The 22,322-nt window shown below is 40.4% G+C and overlaps 1 protein-coding gene across 6 annotated transcripts in view; it reads left to right on the top strand.

Annotated features, from left to right (window-relative positions):
* LOC124259014 (palmitoyltransferase ZDHHC21-like) overlaps positions 1-21,646 on the top strand; it is a 134,610-nt gene extending 112,964 nt beyond the window's left edge. For 4 of the 6 annotated variants that reach the window (XM_046693079.1, XM_046693081.1, XM_046693080.1 and 1 more), the window contains exons 7-8: positions 2,908-2,954; positions 20,554-21,646. In XM_046693079.1, coding sequence (XP_046549035.1) covers positions 2,908-2,954; positions 20,554-20,686 — 180 coding nt within the window. In that variant the 3' untranslated portion in view covers positions 20,687-21,646. Of the gene's footprint in view, positions 1-2,907; positions 2,955-18,694; positions 19,300-19,369; positions 19,469-20,553 lie in introns of those variants that run through there. The other 2 variants (XR_006893735.1, XM_046693083.1) reach the window with 2 other exon arrangements.
* Positions 21,647-22,322: the final 676 nt, after the last annotated feature.

Genomic DNA, 22,322 nt, shown 5'->3' with positions numbered 1-22,322 from the left:
ATCCGGTATTCTGTAATCTTACCAAATAAAAATATGAAAGAAAAACGTTTTTTAAAATTTTAATGCAAAAGCCATTTTGTCTACATGTGCTACAGTAACTAATCGAATTAAAGGAACACGAAGGGGATTCCATTTATATCTGTAGGGGGTTAACTTATTACTCATGCATGAAATAACAGTCACCAGACCATAAATCGTTGTATTTAAGTATCTTCACATTTGTTTAAAAGAGATATGGTACTTGGAATAAAGGATGTACATGCTCTCTTAGTTTTCACAATTGGAAATTTGTAGCCGCGGCCTGAAGATAGGAGGTTGTATTCCGAATTTATGTAGTCAGTTGGGTCAGATATTGACAGCTTGAATCACAGTGTTGGGAGTGCATAGATTTGCCATGCTCCTTGTAAACAGATGTGATGTCTGCTCATCTTTATCACCAGCAGCCTATGAAAGATATGCTAAGGGGATTGAGGAAGGCCAGGATAAGAATTTGGCGAAGAAACAACTGATGACTCCAATCTTGATCACGGCTGATGTATTTCAGACAGGCAGAGTCTACACAGCACTCTGGGAAGCTTGGCGTCCTCCCTGCCTTTAAGGTTCTAAAAATTTCCCTTTAAAGGGGCACTGATCCAGAGCAATTTCCGTGGACTGGTTGTTGCTTTTGTTATTGTTTTTATCCAGTGAGTACCCAGATGATATCACAGAATTCTTGACTGGTTTGTGATCTCTGCTGTGCCACCCACAAACGCAATTGATAGTATAAGTGTAGATTGATCAACAAAGATGAAATCTTTTTTACCCGATAACATTTCCATCTTTATTATTATGATAACAAATGAAAACATTTTGAAGTTTAACCATCTGCCAGTGATAAAACGTGTTAGGACTGACAAATAACAAAGTCAATGAACGTCTTTATATTTTGTCTTATAATCCAAATAAGTTTATTATCATATTTGTATGCATTTTAAAACTTAATAACAAGCACATGATCTGCTTATACCTATAGTGAATTTATAACGTGACTGTAATATCTAGACAGTGTATGTTGTCTGTCTCATTACACTTCATGGGAAAAAAATGATTCTGTTGAGTGCTAAAACAAATAAATAACAACAAAATGCAAATATTAAAATTTAAACAGACTAAAGTTATAGCAACAATGTCAGGCTATTACCTTGTTCGAGGAATTTGTCCATCAATATATCCACATTAAAGAACGATATGCCATTGATCTGCAGCCAACATAGAATCCTGTTCCATGTCATGTGTCTTTTAACAGTCTAATATGCAAAAAAGGGATATTTTGTTTTAGGTTTTTTACATTGGTGTATAGTCATTGGTCACCCAGAATAGCACACCTGGCAACTAATTGCATATATGATGTCCGCTATTCTTTAAAAACAGTAATTTAGTTAGCCAATGATGAGCAATCAATCAATGTATTGGCGGTTAATCCTTTGAAGGAAGGATGTTGTTTTTACACAGACACTTTACGACAAGGTGTATTCAGTATAGATTAGTAAATGCACATACATAAACACTACCTTTTGACAAATCTGTCAATCATTGCCACATCAGACTGCAGACAGGAGAAATGCCAAATGGGCCCCTTTGTCGGGTAATCAGAGTGGAGTTGCCACTTATTATACCTGTTATAAATTCATTAACTGACCATCAAGTGAATGATGACAAATAGCATGTGTAGGTTTATACCACCTAACACAGGTTACAGCAAGGGAGGAGTAATCGCTGTATTGCATGCAATTTTAATTGCCTGAACAAAGTTATGGGCCGACACTGTTTTGACGATACGAACAGAACTTCATTGTTGCATAAGAAACACATATGAGCATTTTTTGTGTATAAGTTAAAAAATTGTATATACCTATTTACCCAAGTAAATTTTCAGATTTTTCTAGCAATGGCAAAGTGGGGTTGTTTAGTTTACGGATTCAAAGAAATCAAATGTATGTTTTTAATATCGTAGGTAATAGGCATAATATTGACATGATTAAAATTAATATCGAGGTAAAAAATACATAAATAGCATCAAATTGGATCAGTCACTATACCATCCAGGCATAAGAAAATCCGAAAAACCTACACTGCTGGGATACTTTATTACAATCAAACAAGAACTCCCGCGGATATTTTCAAATAACGGCATCTGATTGGCATGCACCCTTCCTAATGTCCAACTGTAAGGTTGAAGAAATTCTGCCAAGGTGGACATGCAGTAGCCCAGTCGCGTTGTCCATCACGGTCTGGGGAGCAGATCCTGGTTAGCCTGCAGCTAGGTTTCGTAATTAGACTGTTGGCGAGAAACATTAATCACTCTGGATCAGTGCCCCTTTAATTGCCACAGCTGAGCCAAAGTTCATATTGGACAGACTGGTGGAGATTCCAACAGACCTGTGGGAGCTTGGCTGTAGGGTTTTCGTTAACACATCACTCATACTGAATGTATATTGTAGTGGCTTGTATATATTTAACATGTTCGTTACACTCCCAGGAATCACTAATGATTCAACTTCCCTCAGGTAGTTTAGACCCCCTATGGGTGTAGTATTCACACTGTTAACAGAGCTATTTTGAAGCTAAGTAGGTCTAAACTGGCCAGCTGATGGCCTAGTTTATTTTAAGATTGCTTGACTTTGTTGTGACAACACATAGCTCCCATAAATGATTGGCTGAGGCTCGCTCAGGGTTGACTAATAGAATTACACATTCAGCTGATAATAATAAATATCCCAAAATGGAATATCCTTTACTACTTCAAACAGTTGAATTGTTCTATTTAGGTAAAACTTCGGGGTTATATAAGGTTTTTAAAGTGGTACTTGACTATGTTTTAAGAGCGTATCTTGAAGTACATGTGTTTTTTTGTGTGTTTTTTTTAAGGACAGAACAACACTTGAAAATATCCAGCAACCTCCAGATCCTACTAGGTAAGTTGATATTTCATTGTACAAAAAGTATTAAAAAATTGCACAGGACTAGAAGAATATGTCTTGTCAAGAAGAATATTTGTTTGTCTCCACCCAATAACATATGATATTGTTTGACTCGTCAGTCTTCCAGTTGTGCATTTAACAAAACATTTATGAAGTTGTGACTTCCCCAGCTATCATTTGTAAAAATGTAAGATATTTCAAAGATTATCTCAAAGATGGAAAATTGTGACATAACCTGTATAATAAAATACATAAATAAACTTAACATTTTGGGATAGAAAAAGTGTGTCTGTGTGCCCCAAATGCTTCAAATCATGGAAACGTGCCTTTGAGAGGCAGATCTTACATAGATTTGACTCCATATAAGAATAAGCATGCCATGATTAATGTAAAAAATAACGACAACTGCTTAAGATGGGCATTAAGACCTCTCTTATTTCCAGTAGATTCTACTGCTTGACTCGTATTATATGAGCCTGCGCAGTAATATGTTTGTGACAAGTAGGCGGGGCAGGGAATCTAGAGGCATACACTTGGCTGCTACAGGTAGATTGGCGACTAAGCATGTGCAATACATGCTGACTGTGGCGTAAACTCAATGCCGCTTCTGTTCAACACGTGTCTCATACAGCGATTTAGTTCAGCAAGACACCATCTTGACACGAGTCATTTTTTTACTGTTTGCAGATTTTAATTAATTTAACATGTCCAAGTTAGGCATGGACAAATTGTTCATTCTCAGGCAAGGAAGTTAGCCTACAATGTTATTATTATTTTTCCTTATCCTGACTCATGATCTTTTGATTATCTCCCTTTTCTTTTCGAATGGTAGTGGAACACTTGAATCCCTTGAAGTTCCCGAAGCGGACGTATAAATACTCACCCACGAGTTACCTCCCTTCCTCTTTCCCGCGCAAACGTACCATGTGACGTGCCCAGACTTGTCACTCTCTCCCTTTTCGCCCAAGCGGATGGTTAGGCGAGCACTGGAGTCCCGTATACGGCAATTTATCGTTTCTATTTAGGCCTATTCTTCTAAATTAAGCTGTGTATGGTTTTGGCTATAATCATTAGGTAGTATTTGTACAAATTTGTTAAAATTTATTGACTTTGAGTCGTGTTTTCATCGTGTTGTAAACTTGTTTACAATTCATGAAATCCTGCTGTGTGTGTCCGTGGCTGATCCTCACCCCCAATGTCCTTCGTGTACAGATCCATGTTCATCCACCTTGCGTTGTATTTATTGCATTGATTTAACCAATCAATTTAATCAATATTTGTCTTATGTTTATAGACGTGCCATGGATCGGGTGAAAAAGGCATCTCTAGTCACATGTGATAAATCTGCAGATCAGCCTACAAGCCGTATGTTACTTGCTGCTGATGTTCATAATAGTGATGTTATGCTTAGTACGTTACAGAGCCAGTCTGCGGCAAAGGGGGCTAAGAAAAGGTCGTCTACCTCGCAGCCTACGCCGTCCCAGTCTAAGTAAAAGACGGCGACCTCTTCTACTACGCAGAAAAAGTCTACGAGTACCAGATCTGAGGGCAAAACTACACATGCTAGCGCTGCTACGCACCAGAAATCCTTCAATGAAGAGATTGTACCGCCTCACGAGAAATACGTTTTTGACGACCCCCCTATACTTCTACCCGAAGTATCGATAACATCAACGATGCAGTCAACCTCATCTACTACGAGATTGTCCCCCACGAATGTCAGAGCTGGCCAGCTGTTCAACATAAGACCTCTTACTTCGAGGAGAGAAGTTGAGGCACAGAAACCATCAGCGTTCGCGAACGCTTCTACAACATCGCAGCAGCGTCAACAGATGCAGAACTTCGACCCTGGAGAATTCATGATGCAGTTCACCAACAAGATGATGGCCATGATGGAGCAGAGATTCCAGGAAGAATCGAATACTAGGAAGAGCCTCCAGTCTGCCGACACCGTTCGCAAACCCCTAGGCCTGCGCGAATCTACACCCATCAGAGCTACACCTGCAGATGATGTTGGCAAACGTACACCTCTGCGAAGGGCTCCACAGCCGGACGACTCCGTCATACTACAAGATAGTCAAGATGATACGCTGTCCAGGTTCGCGAACCTCCAAGGATCCTGCCTCTACATCTAGCCGCTCTAGGTCAAGATTGCCTCAACGCAGACGTTCGCGAAGGCACAGCTCACCACACAGAGGTTCAAAGAGGAGAATCCAGAGAGAGACGTTCGCAAAAGAACACTCTCGGGATAGACGTTCGCACAAGGAGGAAACTTCAGCTGGAGGTTAGTGAACCCAGGATGAAGGTCCGCGAAGGGATACAGGTTCGCACAGAGATACTTCAACAAGACACAGCTCGTTTACCCAGGACACTACGGACCCCGTCTTCTCAGACTCAGAAGTAACGGCATGGATTGCTAGCGGGTTGAACTTGGAGTCTCCTTCCAAGGATAGGAACGAAGTTTACACCTACATGATGAAGGATGATGACTTCGACTCCGTCACAATTCCACCGATCGAGCCTATATCCAACGTATCGGACAACCTTCGCACAGCCTTCGCGAAGGCTTCCAAGTACCAGACGCAGCCACTACCATCTTTTAATAAGAGGAAATTCCCCCTACATCACATGGAACCATTTGTGAAGGCGCCTGAGAGGGATGACAACATCAAACTGGTGAACGACTCCCAGAGTAAGATGTACAAAGTGGATGACAAGAAGCTATCACAACTGGATACAGCTTCTAGAAGTCCTTTTTGGACTGGCAAGATCTAGAATTCCAGAATTCCACGACGGAAGAGGATAAGATGATCTACTCGGCCCTCGTCACACAAAAGAAGGATCAGTTCTTCTTTTCAGACCATCACATCGATCTCGGCGGGGCTCACCTTAATACGCAGACAGGGTATACTGGCGTCCTGCTCCTGGAATGATAGATTTACGCAGCCACTACTACGAGCTCCGTGGGAGACGCCTACCATCTTTGGAAGTCTCTTGGATGATGCAGCTAAGCAAGCCACACAGGACTCCAGAGAGGTGATGATGATTAAAACCATAGATACCCTGGCCAACGTCATCCGCCATACGTCCCAGAAATATAACAAGTCCAAGTATTCCGGAATACAGAGAGCTAAGGATAAGAAGTACTCCAACTTCAGAGGCGGGAAGGACTCTTTTCGTCGCCCTTCGGGCAACTACAGGAGAAACTCAGGAAGAGGCCACGGGCCCAGAGCTTCCGGAGGTACCAGACATTGCTGTCAGAGTTCGGAACAACTGGAGTCTTCCACCCCCAGCCGTTCCTGTAAAACTATCGACAGTGGGTGGACGTCTACAAGGGTACTGGAAGAATTGGGGAATTCTAGAAGACGACTACGCCTCTCAGGTACTAAGAGAACGATACAAAGTACAACTGAAAGCCACTCCTCTTCAAGTATGCAGAGGAACAGGCAGACAGACTACAAGAAGCCATCAACGCACTACTCACGAAAGATGTGGTAGAAATAATAGATCGGAATCATCTCACCCCAAGCTTCTATTCCCCAATTTTTCTAGTACCAAAGAAGAACTCCTTGGAGAAGTTCAACAGAGACTACTTACTGAAACCAGAGAGGTTCAACATGATCCACCTACCTCAACTGAAACAACTCGTCCGTCCAGCAGTTTACATGGCCAGCATAGACTTGCAGGATGCTTACCTAGGTCTGCACATCCTGATACATCAAGAATCAAGAAAGTATCTACGATTCCTGTTCAGAGGGCAGCACTACCAATGGAACGTCCTACCGTTTGGAATATCTTCGGCCCCGTGGCTATTCACACGAATAACCAAGCCTATAGTTGCATACCTTCATCATCGAGGTCTACGCAATGCCTTCTACTTGGACGATGGAATTCAGGTCCACCAAGATGCCAGTCTACTCAGACTACAACTGAACTTCACGATCAAGTTGCTAACTCAACTAGGATGGTTAGTGAACCTAAGGAAGTCAGAATTGGAACCAAAACAAGATCTACAATTCCTGGGGATAAGATTCATCACTACAGAGAATTGGATGGTCGTTCCAGAGGATCGTTGGGTCAAGATACAAGCCATGATTCCGCCAGCAGTCACCTCTCCGTTAACACTACGATCATGGCAAGTTCTACTCGGTCTACTAACCTCTGCACAGGACTTGACGAACACAGGAAGGTTACAGCTAAGACCACTACAACAGTTCCTGATAAAACATCTAGACAGCGTCGACCCTATCTTGCTGCCCGAAGACCTCAAGAGGTATCTACTATGGTACTATCGACACACACCTCTACGCAGATGCCTCGATGCAAGGATGGGGGGCGCATCTCAACGATCGAGTGGCCTCGGGAAAGTGGTCCCAAACAGAACAAAAGCTCCAAATCAGTCTACTAGAGATGAAAGCAGTGATCAACGCCTTACAACTATGGTCGAGCTTGCTGAACAACAAGATGGTTGATGATCCACACAGACAACTCCACAGCAAGGCAAGGATCCACAAGATCGCCAAGCCTGTTGCAGCTCACATTCCAGTTGTTCCAGATTACGCAGGAAGCAAACATCTGGATAAAGGCATGTCACATACCCGGAGCCAAGAACGTACTGGCAGACAATCTCTCAAGACCACTACACCCGTCACCTATGGAATGGATGCTCCATCCAGAAGCCATTCGGAACATAAGAGAAATAGGATTCCCTTCCATAGACCTGTTTGCCACGAGGTTCAACAAACAACTACAAATGTTCGTCTCACCAGTTCCAGAACCTCAAGCCTGGGCAACAGATGCACTGAGCATGTCGTGGGAAGGACTAAACGGCTACGCTTTTCCAACCCCGATACTACTGCCAAAAGTATACTGGTCAAGATCAAACAGACTCAGACGCTACAACTGACTTTGGTCGCGCCTTACTGGCCAGCGAGAGCATGGTTCCCAGATCTAATAGAAAACCTAGGAAACCCAGTAATCAAGCTACCAGATTGGCCGAACCTACTGATACATCCGCACACCAAGCAAGTCCACGGAAACCCAACAGTGTTCCAGTTACACGTGTGGACCGTATCAAAATGTGTTTGAAGAAAAGAGGATACTCCGCCAGAGCAGCCAAAGCAGTAACACTAGCATTACGCAGATCGACTCGCAACCTATACGACGACAAATGGTTGAAGTTTGAAACTTATGCAAGGCGGAAAGGCTTCACGGCGATGATAGCTACTCATCCTCAAGTGGTGGAATATCTATGTCATCTGAGACAGACCAGACATCTGAAGGGTTCGACTCTATCAACATACCTCGCTGCAATCAGTACAGTAATTACCATGAAAACAGGCATCAAGTTGACGAAAGTACCAGAATTACTTGCTCTACTGAGATAATTCAAGTTGGAGGACCAACAAAAGAAATTCAGAGCTCCAGCCTGGGACCTGAATGTAATTCTGCGTCATCTTACCAGTGATGTCTACGAGTCAACACTAGCTCTACACGGAAATTGCTCTATACCGACAATAAAGGAGGGCTGCTTTTGGAAGTCGGATACGGTGTTTGCCAACCACTACCTCCGAGAGATTGCCACTGAAGACGTCTCAGGCATTCACCAATTTGGGCCTCTCGTTGTAGCACAGCAACTAACAGTTCCTCAAAGGCGGCGCTGAGTTGGAAATCTCACCCTTTGTCATGCTGATTTGTAGATGACTTTTACTAGGAAAAGTATTAGTTTGAAAGTCCATGTGCACAGTCTAGGATAGGCTAGCATGAGTGATTAAAGATCCTGTACGGGTAATGATCTTACCTGCACATAAAGGGATCGCAACTCATCTATGATAAAGACCTTATCATAATCTATGGGTTGTTATAAGATATCTAGTACAGGAGAATACTAGTTTATCTATAACCACACGAATCAACATGATTCCACTTGTTTGAGATTGAAGTAAGACAAGGAGTGGTCCCCCCGAGTTACTACGCAAGTTGGAAGAATAGGACCAAGGAAATGCCGTTCGCAGTTCCCATGGGGGGGATACAGGACGCATCTAAGGACAGCTGTTGAATCCAGTGGCTTGACCCACCACCTATTCCGACGGATTCTATAAGCAAAAGATCATGAGTCAGGATAAGGAAAAATATGTAATTCTTTAAGTAAAATTGATATTTTATACTTATCCTGACTCATGACGAACAAGCCCTCCCAACCTCCCGTTGAAGACACTTATGATTTCACAGCAGATCCAAGTGCATGGGTGAAATATAAGGAGAGAGTGACAAGTCTGGGCACGTCACATGGTACGTTTGCGTGGGAAAGAGGAAGGGAGGTAACTCATGGGTGAGTATTTATACGTCCGCTTCGGGAACTTCAAGGGATTAAAGTTTTCCACTACCATTCGAAAGGGAAAGGGAGATAAGCAAAAGATCATGAGTCAGGATAAGTATAAAATATCAATTTTACTTAAAAAATTACATTATATGGAAAAGACGTGTGCAACCAAAGTAGACACTATTTCAAGAAGTAGCCTTGCTACTGGTCTTTCCAAGGCAACTTTAAAATGTATTAAAGCAGAAAGTGATAGGGGTGCAAGTTTTATTAGTCCAACTAAGTTGTGCAAGCCCAAAACTTCCAAGCGCAAACTTGATGATTTTGACCGGGTGTGCAGTCTGTCAATTTGTACAAAGTTTATATGGAGTACAAAGCAACTGCCTACTCTAGATATGATATATGATATGGCAAGAAGCCAATTGCATTACCAGGGTTCAAAGGAAAGTTTTGAAAAAATCTGAAAGACATGGGGATTAGGTGGCGAAAAATGCAGTCAAATCGTAAGGTTTTAATGGAATGAAAAGACATCATTGCAAAGCGCATGCAATACTTACGTGCAATAAAAAAATGTCGAGATGAAAATTGAACAGTCATCTTTATCGATGAAACATGGTTGCATGTATACCACATTGTCCCAAAATGTTGGCAGCTTGATGGTGAGGTTGTGATACATGGGGTTCAGCCTCAGTCCAGTGCCGGACCTCGGCTTATTGTTGTTCATTCAGGGTCCGAAAACAGTTTTGTACCAAATGCTTTACTTGTATTTGACTCAAAGCTCAAAATCAGCAGATTATCATGACGAGATGAATTTTAAAAAAAATTTCCAAATGGCTGCAGGAAAAATTGATCCCACACATTCCCCACTCCGTCATTGTTATGGATAATGCGCCATACCACAGCAAGCAAGTGGACAAGTGTCCAACAACAGCTAACAGAAAAGATGATATCAAAGCTTGCTTACAAAGGCACAATATTGCATTTGAGGATAAAATGCTCAAAGCCGAACTGTTGTTTCTGGCAAAATCCATCAAATTGGGCCCTACCTATAGAGTAGACACAATGTTGAAACAACATGGCCATGACGTACTACGTCTTCCTCCTTACCACGCAGAATTGAACCCAATTGAGTTGATTTGGGACATTGTCAAAAATTATGTTGCTAAACAAAACCCCCAGTTCACAAAAACTTCGCTCAGAGTTGCCGTAAACGAGAATGTCTGCAATCGGTGCCAAGGAATGGTCCGAATGTTGTCAACATGTTAAAACCATTGAAGATGGCTACTGGCAACATGAAATTGCAGTAGAAAAAGAAATTGACAGAATCGTGATCGAAGTAGGACTGGCAAGGACACCGAGACCGATTCAGAAAGTGATGACTAAGGCCCGAACTACGCCTAAATCAGTAAATTCCATAATGGATCTATGCTGTATTTGACCCCTGTGTGGAGAGGATACACCAGTACATATGCCGATTTATACATCCGACTTTGAAGGCATAGATGCTCCTACATAAACCACGTAGATCACTATGGTGGAGAAACAAAACAATTTGGCTATAAAGGTTTTCAGACATTCTAAGGGGACTGTTGTGCACAGATTAAGCCCTGCTTCAGAAAACATCCCCAGGATCAATTTACTCCTGGTTGATAAGCACAACTCAAAAAACGCTTAATATCTTTCTGCAAAACTTGGCAGATATATTAGGCAGATCTCAAAGTGGTTCCTTTTGATATATGCAGATTTTTGGCATTTGTATTTTCACCGTTTTCCATGGGAACGATTCAGTCTTAGTCTCAAAAGGGAGAGGTGGGCTTTGTTTCCGGAGCACAACTCGAAAACTTCTTAATATCTTTCAGCAACACTTGGCTGATATGTGAGGCAGATCTTGAAGTGGTGCCTTTTGCTATTTACAGATTTTTGGCATTTATATTTTTCATGATTTCCATGGTAACAATTTGGACTTAGTCTAAAAAAATGAAGCAGGAAATGGACTTTAAGTAACTGTCAGATGATTTGTTCTTTCAAATATGTTGGGGCCAGGGGAATATGTCATCTTCTGATGACTCTTGTTGTAAATATGATATTTACAAATAGTACATTTTTGTAAATCACCATTTTTATGCCCCCGCCATATATGGCTGGGGGCATATAGGGTTACCCTCGGTGTTCGTTCGTCCGTCCGTCTGTCTGTGCGTCCGTACGAAACAGGGAATGTATTCTATCCACTTCTCCACCATAACCGCTCTGTGGAATTCAATGAACTTATACATGGGCTTTCTTGGGACTCTAATGGTGTGCATCTCATATTTTGTTTTTTTATTTTATTGTTTTTTTTTGTAAGTTTAGAGACATTTGAACTTAGGTACATTTTGCTGAATTTCTCTATGATGATAGTGTAATAGGGGATAAGGTCTATCCACTTCTCCACAAACACTGCTCAACAGAATTGAATGAACTTCTACATGTCTTTTGTAGGGACTCTAAAGGTGTGCATTTCATAATTTCTTATGCAATTTCTTAATTTTGTCACTTTTACAGATGTTTGAACTTAGTTGAACTTTGTTCTGTTCAGCCAGTGTTTGTTCCATCCAATAGGGGGTGTACGTTATCCACTTCTCCTCAAAAACTTCTTTATGGAATTCATTTAGATTACACATGTGCTTTATAGGGACTCTAAAGGCATGCATCTCATATTTTGATTTTGTTTTTTATTTATTTTTCCAATTTTAATGCCGTTTGAACTTAGATAAATTTTGTTGAATTTCTCTCTGAATATAGTGTTCTCCACAAAAGCTGCTCAACAGAATTGATTGAGCTTCTACGTGTGTTTCATTGAAACTCGAAAGGTGTGCATCTCATACCTTGTTTATCCAATTTCTCAATTTTGTCACTTCATTTCATTGTCATTTCATAGTTGCAATGTTTATTGAACTTGTTCGTGAATTTTGTTCAATTATTGATCTTTATATGATAATAGGTTGTGTTATCTAACCCCTCAACACATTGTTTTTAGTGTTTTCAAGTACTTCAGTGGGACCCTGAATGTGTGAACTCTTCCTACAGCAGCGGGGGCATCCGTGTCCCTGGACACAATTTTTTCTTGTTTTCTTCTCTGTGTGTCTGTACATGCTGTCTTATTGTGGCAAAGAGACAGTGCAGAATGATTCAAATTGTGCATGAAGTTAGTGAGACCAATCAGCCGAGAGCGTCATAGCTTGGGCAATTAGTCTGAGTGGCCAAGCTCTAAAGCTGAACCCTTAAAGTGCCGAATAATATAGCTAAAAGGAGAGAATAAGAAGAAGATTAAAATAAAATATTTACACTAAAATACACCTGTCAGAGATGATTAAAAAGTTTAAATGTAGCTTACGAAGTGCCAAGTCTAATACATGTTATGTCTGCAATCAATCAGGTCACTTTCATGGTAGGAGTCCATACCTATCAAAACTGGATTTGCCAGGTCAGTCAGTTACCAATAAAACAGACATGCGAAACTTGAAAAAGCTGGGGTCAAGGCCAGGTTCTCAGCCAATGATGGGCAAATTTGTTGACCAGGTGAAGATGTAGTTTCAGTAAAAAAAAATGTTTTAACTGTTGATATTGGAGTGTAGGTGGAGTTAACTTCATTGATAGGGAATAGTGATCTCTTGGTGAAGCAATGGTGATGGGTTAGAAGAAAGATTATCTTTGTCTGCATCAGGTGTAGGAAAACCGATGAAATCATCTTCATCAACTCTCGTCAGTGTATTAGTTTCACGGGAACAAATTGTTTTACGTCTTTTTAAACTTCAGAAATGTTTGTCTGTAGATGTTTTGATGAAGCTTATTACCTCAAGAATGTTGTTGGACGCAGGGTCTCCAGTCTCAATTATCTCACAAGATGACGTCCTTAAATTGTGTTTTTCAGGACGTTAGGTTGAAGGAAGTTCATAAAGATTCCGTTACAGCCAATGTTATGCCTATAGTTATCCATGGTGCTGTTGGCTTTGAGTTTCGTGATGGAGGTGTGACGTTGAGTAGTATACATGATGGGGGTACAGGACCACCAATGTTAAAGCAATGCAAAAAATTCTGTGAAGATCCTTTTCCACTACTTTTCTGTGTATTGGATTAATTTTTGTCTTCCGTTCTCCATATACAAAAGAATGAAACAACATACGGCAACATGCAGCCTACAGCAACATACACCAATGTACGACAACATACAACATACGGCAACATAACAAAGACAAAAATTTGCCCAACACATGAGCACAGAAAAGTAGTCCAGTACACAGAAAAGTAGTCCAACATACACAAAGACAAAAAGTAGTCCAACACACAGAAAAGTAGTCCAACTCTAGAAAATATGTGTGCAATCGCTCCAATACTTTGTAGGCTAGACAGAGAGCAAACAACAACACAAAACAGGAAAGATCGTAGAGCTTCTCTAGGACTAGAAATGCATAGACAACACAAGGGAAAAAGAGAAATACACATACATACTGTTTTGTCTACCCCTTGTAGAAAGGCTTTCTTCTCTTCTATTGGCTTGGCCGAATGTAGAAATTGGCTATCTTTCGCTCTAGTTCTTTTGTATGGAAGGTTCTGGTGGACTGGAGTTCCACATTTTTCACAATCTAGTACAGCCAATGCCAAACTTCTTGGCATCTCTCCATGTTGTATTACATATTTCTTCCGTCTTTTTCCAAAAGTTCTTTTCTTATTAGTTACATACTTTTTTTTCAGAACTTTCAGAAAAAGACATAGACGAAAGTGTACTCAACTATGTGTCTGAGTGTATGTTGGTCTACTTTTCTGTGTTCTGTGTGTTGGACTACTTTTTGTGTTGTGTGTGTTGGACTACTTTTTGTCTTTGTGTATGTTACTTTTATGACTACTTTTCTTTGTATTGGACTACTTTTCTGTGTTCTGTCTGTTGGACTACTTTTTGTCTTTGTGTATGTTACTTATATGACTACTTTTCTTTGTATTGGACTACTTTTCTGTGTATTGGACTACTTTTTGTGATCTGTGTATTGGACTATTTTTTTTGTGTTCTGTAGCTGTATGTTGTTGTATCTTTCTGTATACATAGAAAGAAGGACAAAAAGTTGTCCAACACACAGACAAGTAGTCGAAAAGGGCCTCAACAGGCTTTTTTCCCCTTTGCTATACTATTTGGTGGTCCCGTATTGTCATTATGTGTACTACTCTTGGACTAATTTGCTAATTTGGGTTTTGGGGGGACTACATTTTGTCTTCTGTATATTGCCGTATGTTGCCCTATGTTGTTGTAGTTTTCTTTATACAGAAAATGGAGAACAAAAAGGAGTCCAATACGCAGAAAAGTAGTCGAAAAGGGCCTCCACAGACTTATTTCCCATTGTTTTAACATTGGTGGTCCCGTACATAGCCCCATTGTGTATACTACTGTTTTTTGGCGCAAATTTGGGTACAATGCGTAGTATTCTTGGCATGGATTTCCTGGAGGGTTATGATGGTGAGGTACATGTGAGACAAAAGACACTCTCTACATCTAGAGGTCTGCTCAAATTGTACAAACTGAACACAAGTAGTGTGCACGGGTCAGAATTATTGATAAGGTTAACGTGTTGTTCCTGAGAATTCTTAGAAATTAATCAAATGTACTGTTGATGGTTCATTTGGTGCTGAATCGGGGGGTTTGTTGAACCAAACAATTACTGGAGAAACAAAAGAAGTTTTGTAGCTGACAAGGATGTTATTTCAATGCTGAATCTAAATAGCAAGATTCATCTGTACTTGGTATAGATGGCAGGGTAGATTAGGTAGTGGCTTGTGATGATGCTTTTACCACTTATGCTGAAAGTTTGGACTTACCAGATCACGTGCAGTCACTAGTTGATTGTCGTTCCTCTGATCTTTCAGAAAGTCAAAAAACAGTCTGTTTCTGACCTAGTGGGAGAATTTCAGGATGTTTTCATAGGTGAAAAAATAGTTTGTTGGGCAGACAGATGAGATTACTTATACCATCAATACTGGTGATGCAACCCCTATCAAATTAACTACTAGAAGGGTCCCTTTGGCAAAGAAACATCAGGATGAAATTTACAAGATGTTACAACAAAACATTAAAGAATCTAGCAATAGCCCTTGGTCTGCTCCTGTTTGCTTGGGTAACTAGGCACAACGTACCCTGGAGGTTTTGCATTGATTTTAGGAAATTGAATGAGGTCACTGTTTAGGGGTCAGATTTTCAGTCCGCTTTAAATAATCTCAGGTTGGTTATCATTCAACTGCATCAGGCTAATTCGAAACTTATGCCAAATAAGTGTACACTTTTCCAACTGGAAATTGCTTTTCTAGGACACACAGTGCAAATTTAGATTATGATATTTATTTTTCCAAGAATTACAGCAGTTTACAAATTTGAACTAAGAAAATTTGTTCAGCCAAAAACTTGAAAGGTATTGGTCAACATGTTTTTGATACAGAAATTTTAATTTGCCAGGAATAATCATAATTGATTTAATTGTACCCTGTCAAAGTCAAAGATGTTTATTACACAAAAGGCCTCTGGACAATATACACCGGAGTTATATACATATACATATGTTGCAATAAGTAGTTATTAGTGATCCAAACAGTGAATCATGTTACAGGCAGTAAATTGCGTTACAAGTAGTGAAATACGATGGATCTACAAAACTTTGTCAGAATGTCACATTTACTAAGAGTATAATTAATATAGTACGACAGCTTTATTAGTACATGCTGGTCAATTGATGAAAGAAGTAGTTTCAAAGCTAATGAAGGTGGCTTACATAGATAATATTCAGCTATATATTTCGTATGCAAATCTTTATAAAAAGGACATACAAGTAAAAGTGAATTTCATTTTCCACATCTAAATTACACAGAGGGCACATTCTCTTGCATGTTTCAATATAAAAATGTCTTAATTCGTTTACCATTATGTTGATCAAGCCTAACCTAAAATGTATAAATGGATACTGTAAACCTATTATATAACGTGCAGGTTTTATTTTCGTGCTTTTCGCGCAAAATATTTTACCGCGAAAATGTATACACAGCAAATAAACCTTTCATTTATTCACTCTACCCACGCTCGCCTCTAAGTTGTTACCATAATACAGAAATGGGAATCTTAAAATGACGACTGATAGTAGTATACAGAATCATACTTAACAGTTAACTGTCGCTGTATAGATTTCCCAAATCATGTCCTGACATGTTCTATTTTGACCAACCGTAGTGACAGATGGTTTGATACAAAACGGATTACCATGACGCGACTTGAAGAAATGATACAGCAGTATTTTAGTGGCGGCTTAAGCTATTAGTAGCGGCCTAAGAGACAGCTGGCAGTTCCAGCAATTACTCATTACGCAAATAATTGACCGTGCGATGTAGTCTAAACTGTCAATTCTGCAAAATTTGCACCAAGCAAATTAAAGTACGTTTACAGTATCTTAATTTCTTTGATGTTAAAAACGATAGATATTTCTCCAGCTGGAGATTTGTATATTCTGTAAGAGTCATACCGTGAACTATTAAATAATTTCTTCATAACTGGCAGCTCCGATTGTTTCAGTAGAAAAAATCACTGGGGTGTGATAATCCCCTCTAATCCCTTATTTTGTTCCCTATGAAATAGTATTCATGACCAAATGGGACAAAATACTAGTACTTTTGACTCAGTGTATATATAGACATTAATATCAACATCATATCACATATTACAGCACACTTTTCACACTTAATATTTCACGTATCCATTTATGCATCAATTATATAATACAGTCATCCCTTGCTATAACGCGGGTCTCGGGGTCCACGGACGACCTCCCAGTGTTATTGCTAACATGGAATGTAGACCGTCGGATGAAAGACTAATTAACATGCACATGTGTATACACAAAACGTATGTCTATTCCGTGAATGGTTACGAAACTAGCAAAACTACGAAAATAAAATTGTACCCAAGTATTTGTGTGTTTTCTTTTAGTCAGATTGATCTTTAATATGCAAATCTGCAAATATGGTAAGATATGGTAAGTGTTAAACCTTCTGCTTGTTTCACTATCAAACTCGCCGACTGACTGTTCAGCCATATTTCTAAATGAAGCAATGTCACGCATTTCCCCGATAAAGAGTTCACTGTAGGCTTGCTTCCTTAATGTAACAGTATCCATGGGTGTTATTTATCGTTCAGATATTTATTTACATGCCGATATATGTGAATAAGGACTTATTTTTTTCAAATGCCAATGTCAACTCACCTACACAAACACATGGGGAGGCGGTGACATGTGAGCTGCCTAGCCATTCAAATAAATCGTACCAGTTTGTTTATTAAAAGGGAGACAGTGATTGGATGATCGCTTTAAAATAGCGAAGAATATCCACCTTGTCACAAGATTGAAGAGAAACACGAAGGGAACTTTAAAGAACACTGCAATAGTTTAATGACATGAATGTGCATGATATAAAATACAAATATTGATCAAAGTACATGTATTTACATGTTTATAGTCCTGCATAAAGCAGTGCAGTAAGTGTTCAAGACAGATAATTGACAATTCAATCTTTATGAGTGCTTTTAGATACTGCTTTTTCTGGGTTCTGGGTTTTGCGCCTGTCACCTAACATTGTCGATACATATCAAGCCTCTTTGAAAAAGTCACGTAAGCTTTTCTGCGTTTTCACATTTTGTGCCTGTCGTTTCAATTTTTCAACAATGTTCTGCATTTGCATAACAGACAGTTCAGAAAAGTCAGCTGATCGTTCCATATGTTTGATAACAATACTGGCACATGATAAAACCTCTGAAACTGGTGTACTGCATTCGTTTTCTGGTTTGATGCCATCATTATCATCTTCCACATCTTCCACTTCTGTATTTTCTGATGTCATGTCATCCTCAATTATTTCTTCGTCCCCCTGGCTTCCAAACACAGGAAGATCATCGTCTATTGCGTTGTACAATTCCACCATTTCAGGGCTGGTGATGAGGGCGTTCTCTGCTGCATGCTTCATACTTTGTGAGTGCATCAGTCACATCTTCTGCATTAAATCCGAAGAAGAGACCCTTGTTCCAACATTTTTCGATAGTTTGCTGTGATAGGGTTTTTCCATGCCATGTGGGAGGTAGTGATTGCATCTTCGGCTGTGACGGTCCTTAGGAAATCCACGGGAGTGAGTCCCGATTCAATGGCACTATTCACAAGTCCTCTTCGCTAGTGAGACTTGTAAGCTTGGATGATGCCTTGATCCATTGGTTGGAGGAGAGAGGTGGTGTTCTTTGGGAGAAGCACTGCTCTAATCTTCCTGTCATGCTATATCAGTGTGGTCATAGGTGGGTGGGCAGGGCAGTATAGCTTTTTATTCAAATCTTAACGTAGATATTGTAGATATTCTCTGACTGCAGGTATAAACTTATGGAATAACCGTTCTTGTAAGATAGCTGCTGTCATCCAGGCATCCTTGGAGGTGGCATAGATAGCAGGTAAGATCGATCGGTTGTCAGCGTGGATTCTGCGACGTTCCTATGATAAGGGGCTTCAGCTTATGTTTTCCTGTTTTGTTACTGGTCAGCAAAACTGTGACATGTTGTTTGGCCTTCTTGAACCCAGCTGAGCATTTATCTTCTGGCATGGACAAGGTTTTTTGTCTGGCAACATCTTATAGTATAGCCCACTTTTGTCACAGTTATAAATTTGATCCGGCTCCAGGCAATTGGACTCGATCAGCTGCCGCAGTTCAGTCGGATAATTGCTAGCTGCTTCCTGGTCGGCAGATCGATGTTCCCCAGTCACCGAAAATGACTTAATTCCATGACGCTGTTGGAAGCGTCATAGCCATCTAGAGCTGGCCTTGAAAGAGTCCTCAGATCCATGAATCTGTCAAGAAAACTTCTGTGCTTGTATTTTCACAATCTCCCCAGATATTGGTGTTCCGTCATGTCTGAACTGAGTAAACCATGTAAAAAGAGCTTTGTCCAGCGTCTGTGTCGTATGCTGTCTTAGCCTTCTTTAAGCTAAGACCCCCGATATCTTCCGTCTCCATCACGAATCCCTTCAACTTCTCCTCATCTTTTAACCAACCCCTGAGGGTGCCTGACGGGACTCCAGTGCTGCGACTGACGCTGGCCTGTGACTCTCCATTCCTAACTCTCTTGATGAGGGCCAATTTGTCTGCAACTGTAAGCTTGAAGTTTGTTTTTCGTAGATGCCATAGTAAACTTCACGTATGGTACAAAACAACTACTACCTGAACTTTTATACCGAAAATGATTTCAGCACTCACTTCTACTTTGAATGTGATTACGGCGTAATGTGATTACAGCTTAATTGAAACTGTTACAAAGTGCTGTGTTTCAGGCTATCTGTACTGAGAATGTTTTCTTTTTCATACTTGATGTGATTTTAAATTTTTTACGGTATTTGTCCGGATTCCACTCTAGTTGACACTGAGCCCGCATCCGCCATGTTGTTACTCCAACCACAACACGCATCATGTTTGATGTTCAAATTAGTTTTGACAGTTCAAAGAGCTGATCTCATTAATTTTCTCTAACAACAGATAATGCAGCAACATATGAGGTAGATGTTTATTTAACAATCAAGGATCAATTGACGATCCCAATTAGATATGGAGAACACACATTGTTATAGACAGATTATTAGGTCAGTGCTTTGCTCTCATTACGCAATATGTATTCACATGAACTTTTTGGGAGCCATGCTTTTCCCAGTGGTTTAACCGAATCCACGGTATCGCGTAGCGAGTTATTGCGAAGGATGACTATATGCATGTTATCAACATCATATCACATATTGCAGCACACTTTTCACAGCACATTTTTCCACTTTGCACAATTAGTAACCAGTTAAATGTGATACTGAGTCTATGTATGACATGACAGTTCTGGCACCAGTTGTCAGTTCTCTCTTGTATATTTCCAAGGCATGGTTCAGTGTTACATGTCATCTCTTCCTACGTGGAGGTCTGGCACCATTTCTTAGCTGTAGAACACATGCCTCTACCCAGGCTTGCTCCTTAAAAAAAGTCATTGGCCTTATAAATGTTGGGGTAGCTTTCTGCAAAGTGCTTACAAGTGCTTAGTTGAACGTTTGCCATCGTGCAATGGAGAAACAAGGAAATCTCCATACTTTATTCTATTTGTCGTTGGCATAGTTCACTCACTTATATTCAATTTGTAGCAAATGAATTATATCTTTATACAGCTTTTTAAGATTTTAGGATGTATTCTTCTCTCTATTGCAGGATACAGTTGAGAGGTACTTTCGCAGCATATGAAGAAATGTGTGGAAGAAAACGAAGCATGATGTTTCTATGGTTCATCCCTTGTAAGAGGAGAACTCTTTTTTCTGGAGGCTTTAGTTCACAAACAGTGTAAAAAAAGTAGACAACCCTGACCCTTTAATTTTACCAAATATACTCAAAGGCAAAAGTTCTTGTGTTTAGATGTGTGAATTAACAACTGATATTTTTATGATGAGACTTTTTTAATATTGCAAGAAAATCATTCCACAATAGGATTGCAAATGGCACACTGTAAATTTTCTGGCAGACACATGCTTATAAGGTCACAGTGAGAGAGTGGTCAAAATGAAATTCACACAGTCAATAATGTGTATGTCCACCATGAACATTGATGCATGCTTGACACCTGCACCTAGTAGAGCCAATCAAGCGTGGCAAGAAGTCTTGTGGAATGGCAGAGTTGCTGAAGTGTGACTGGGGGGATTTGGCTAACTGCTCAATCTCCTCTCCATTTCATCCCAGACATGTTCAATAGAGGACAGATCTGTCAGTTTCTTTCATCAGCGTGGTGCAAGAGGAATTTGGACTTGTCAGTGAAGAGAACATGTCTCCACTCGCCTGCTCTCCACCACAGATGTTGTCTGCACCACTGCAGTGGTAGACATTGGTTATGTAATGTCAAAATCTGTTGTTTGGCAGGAAGTCAAGCACATATCCTGTGTGCAGCAAGACGCCGGCGAATAGTCCTTGGTGATATCCTGTTGACACCAGGAAGTGTTCGGGCTGTCAGTGTGGCGGGATGGAATCTTTGGCGCAGATGGGTGATTCAAATCCAATAGTTGTTGAGTTGCGTGGTTACAGGTGGACAGCCACTTCGGGGGACTGTCTGTTGATAATGTCTCCGCAAGCAGCATATGGGGTTCCTGTGCATGTGAAACTGCTGTACATTGCGCTGGGGTGTTCTGTTCTCAAGCATTCCAGTGACTCGCCACCTTTCATTTTCAGTTAGTGAGTGAGTGAGTTTAGTTTTATGCCGCACTCAGCAATATTCCAGCTATATGGCAGCGGTCTGTAAATAAGTGAGTCTGGACCAGACTTTCCCATCCAGTGATCAACAGCATGAGCATTGATCTGCATAATTGGGAACCGATGACGTGTCAACCAAGTCAGCGAGCCTGACCACCCGATCCCGTTAGTCGCCCCTTACAACAAGCATAGTCGCCTTTTGTGGCAATCATGGGTTGCTGAAGACCTATTCTACCCCGAATCTTCATGGGTCCATTTTCAGTTAGACTTGGCATAGAGAAATGCATGCAGATTCTTCCAAATTTGTGTTTTTGGGACCTGTCGACGTCTAAACAATTATTTTGGTGACAATGATCCGAGGTTTAGAGCCACACTTTCTAAAGGGCACGTTTTATGCCTTCATGAAACACAGCGTGCAAAACAAAAACTACTGCCAGGGCCCAGTTTGAGTTTTGGAATAAGTGCATTATAAAGAATATTGAAATATATTAAACAAGTTTTCTCATTTATATAAACAAATCTGTTGATCACACTTACTTTTGCCTTTGAAGCCGAAGACCCGGGTTCGATTCCCCACATGGGCACAATGTGTTAAGCCCATTTCTGGTGTCCCCCGCCGTGATATTGCTGGAATATTGCTAAAAGCGGCGTAAAACTAAACTCAGTCAGTCAGTTTGCCTTTGAATATATCAGTTCTGAACTTAATATGATCCTAAAAATGGGATTAAGGATTAACTGCAACT

Source organism: Haliotis rubra, unplaced genomic scaffold (genome assembly GCF_003918875.1).
Source record: "Haliotis rubra isolate DU_JTF1 unplaced genomic scaffold, ASM391887v1 Scf706, whole genome shotgun sequence".
Classification (NCBI taxonomy): Eukaryota; Metazoa; Mollusca; class Gastropoda; order Lepetellida; family Haliotidae; genus Haliotis; species Haliotis rubra.
This window is presented reverse-complemented; position numbering and strand designations above follow the sequence as displayed.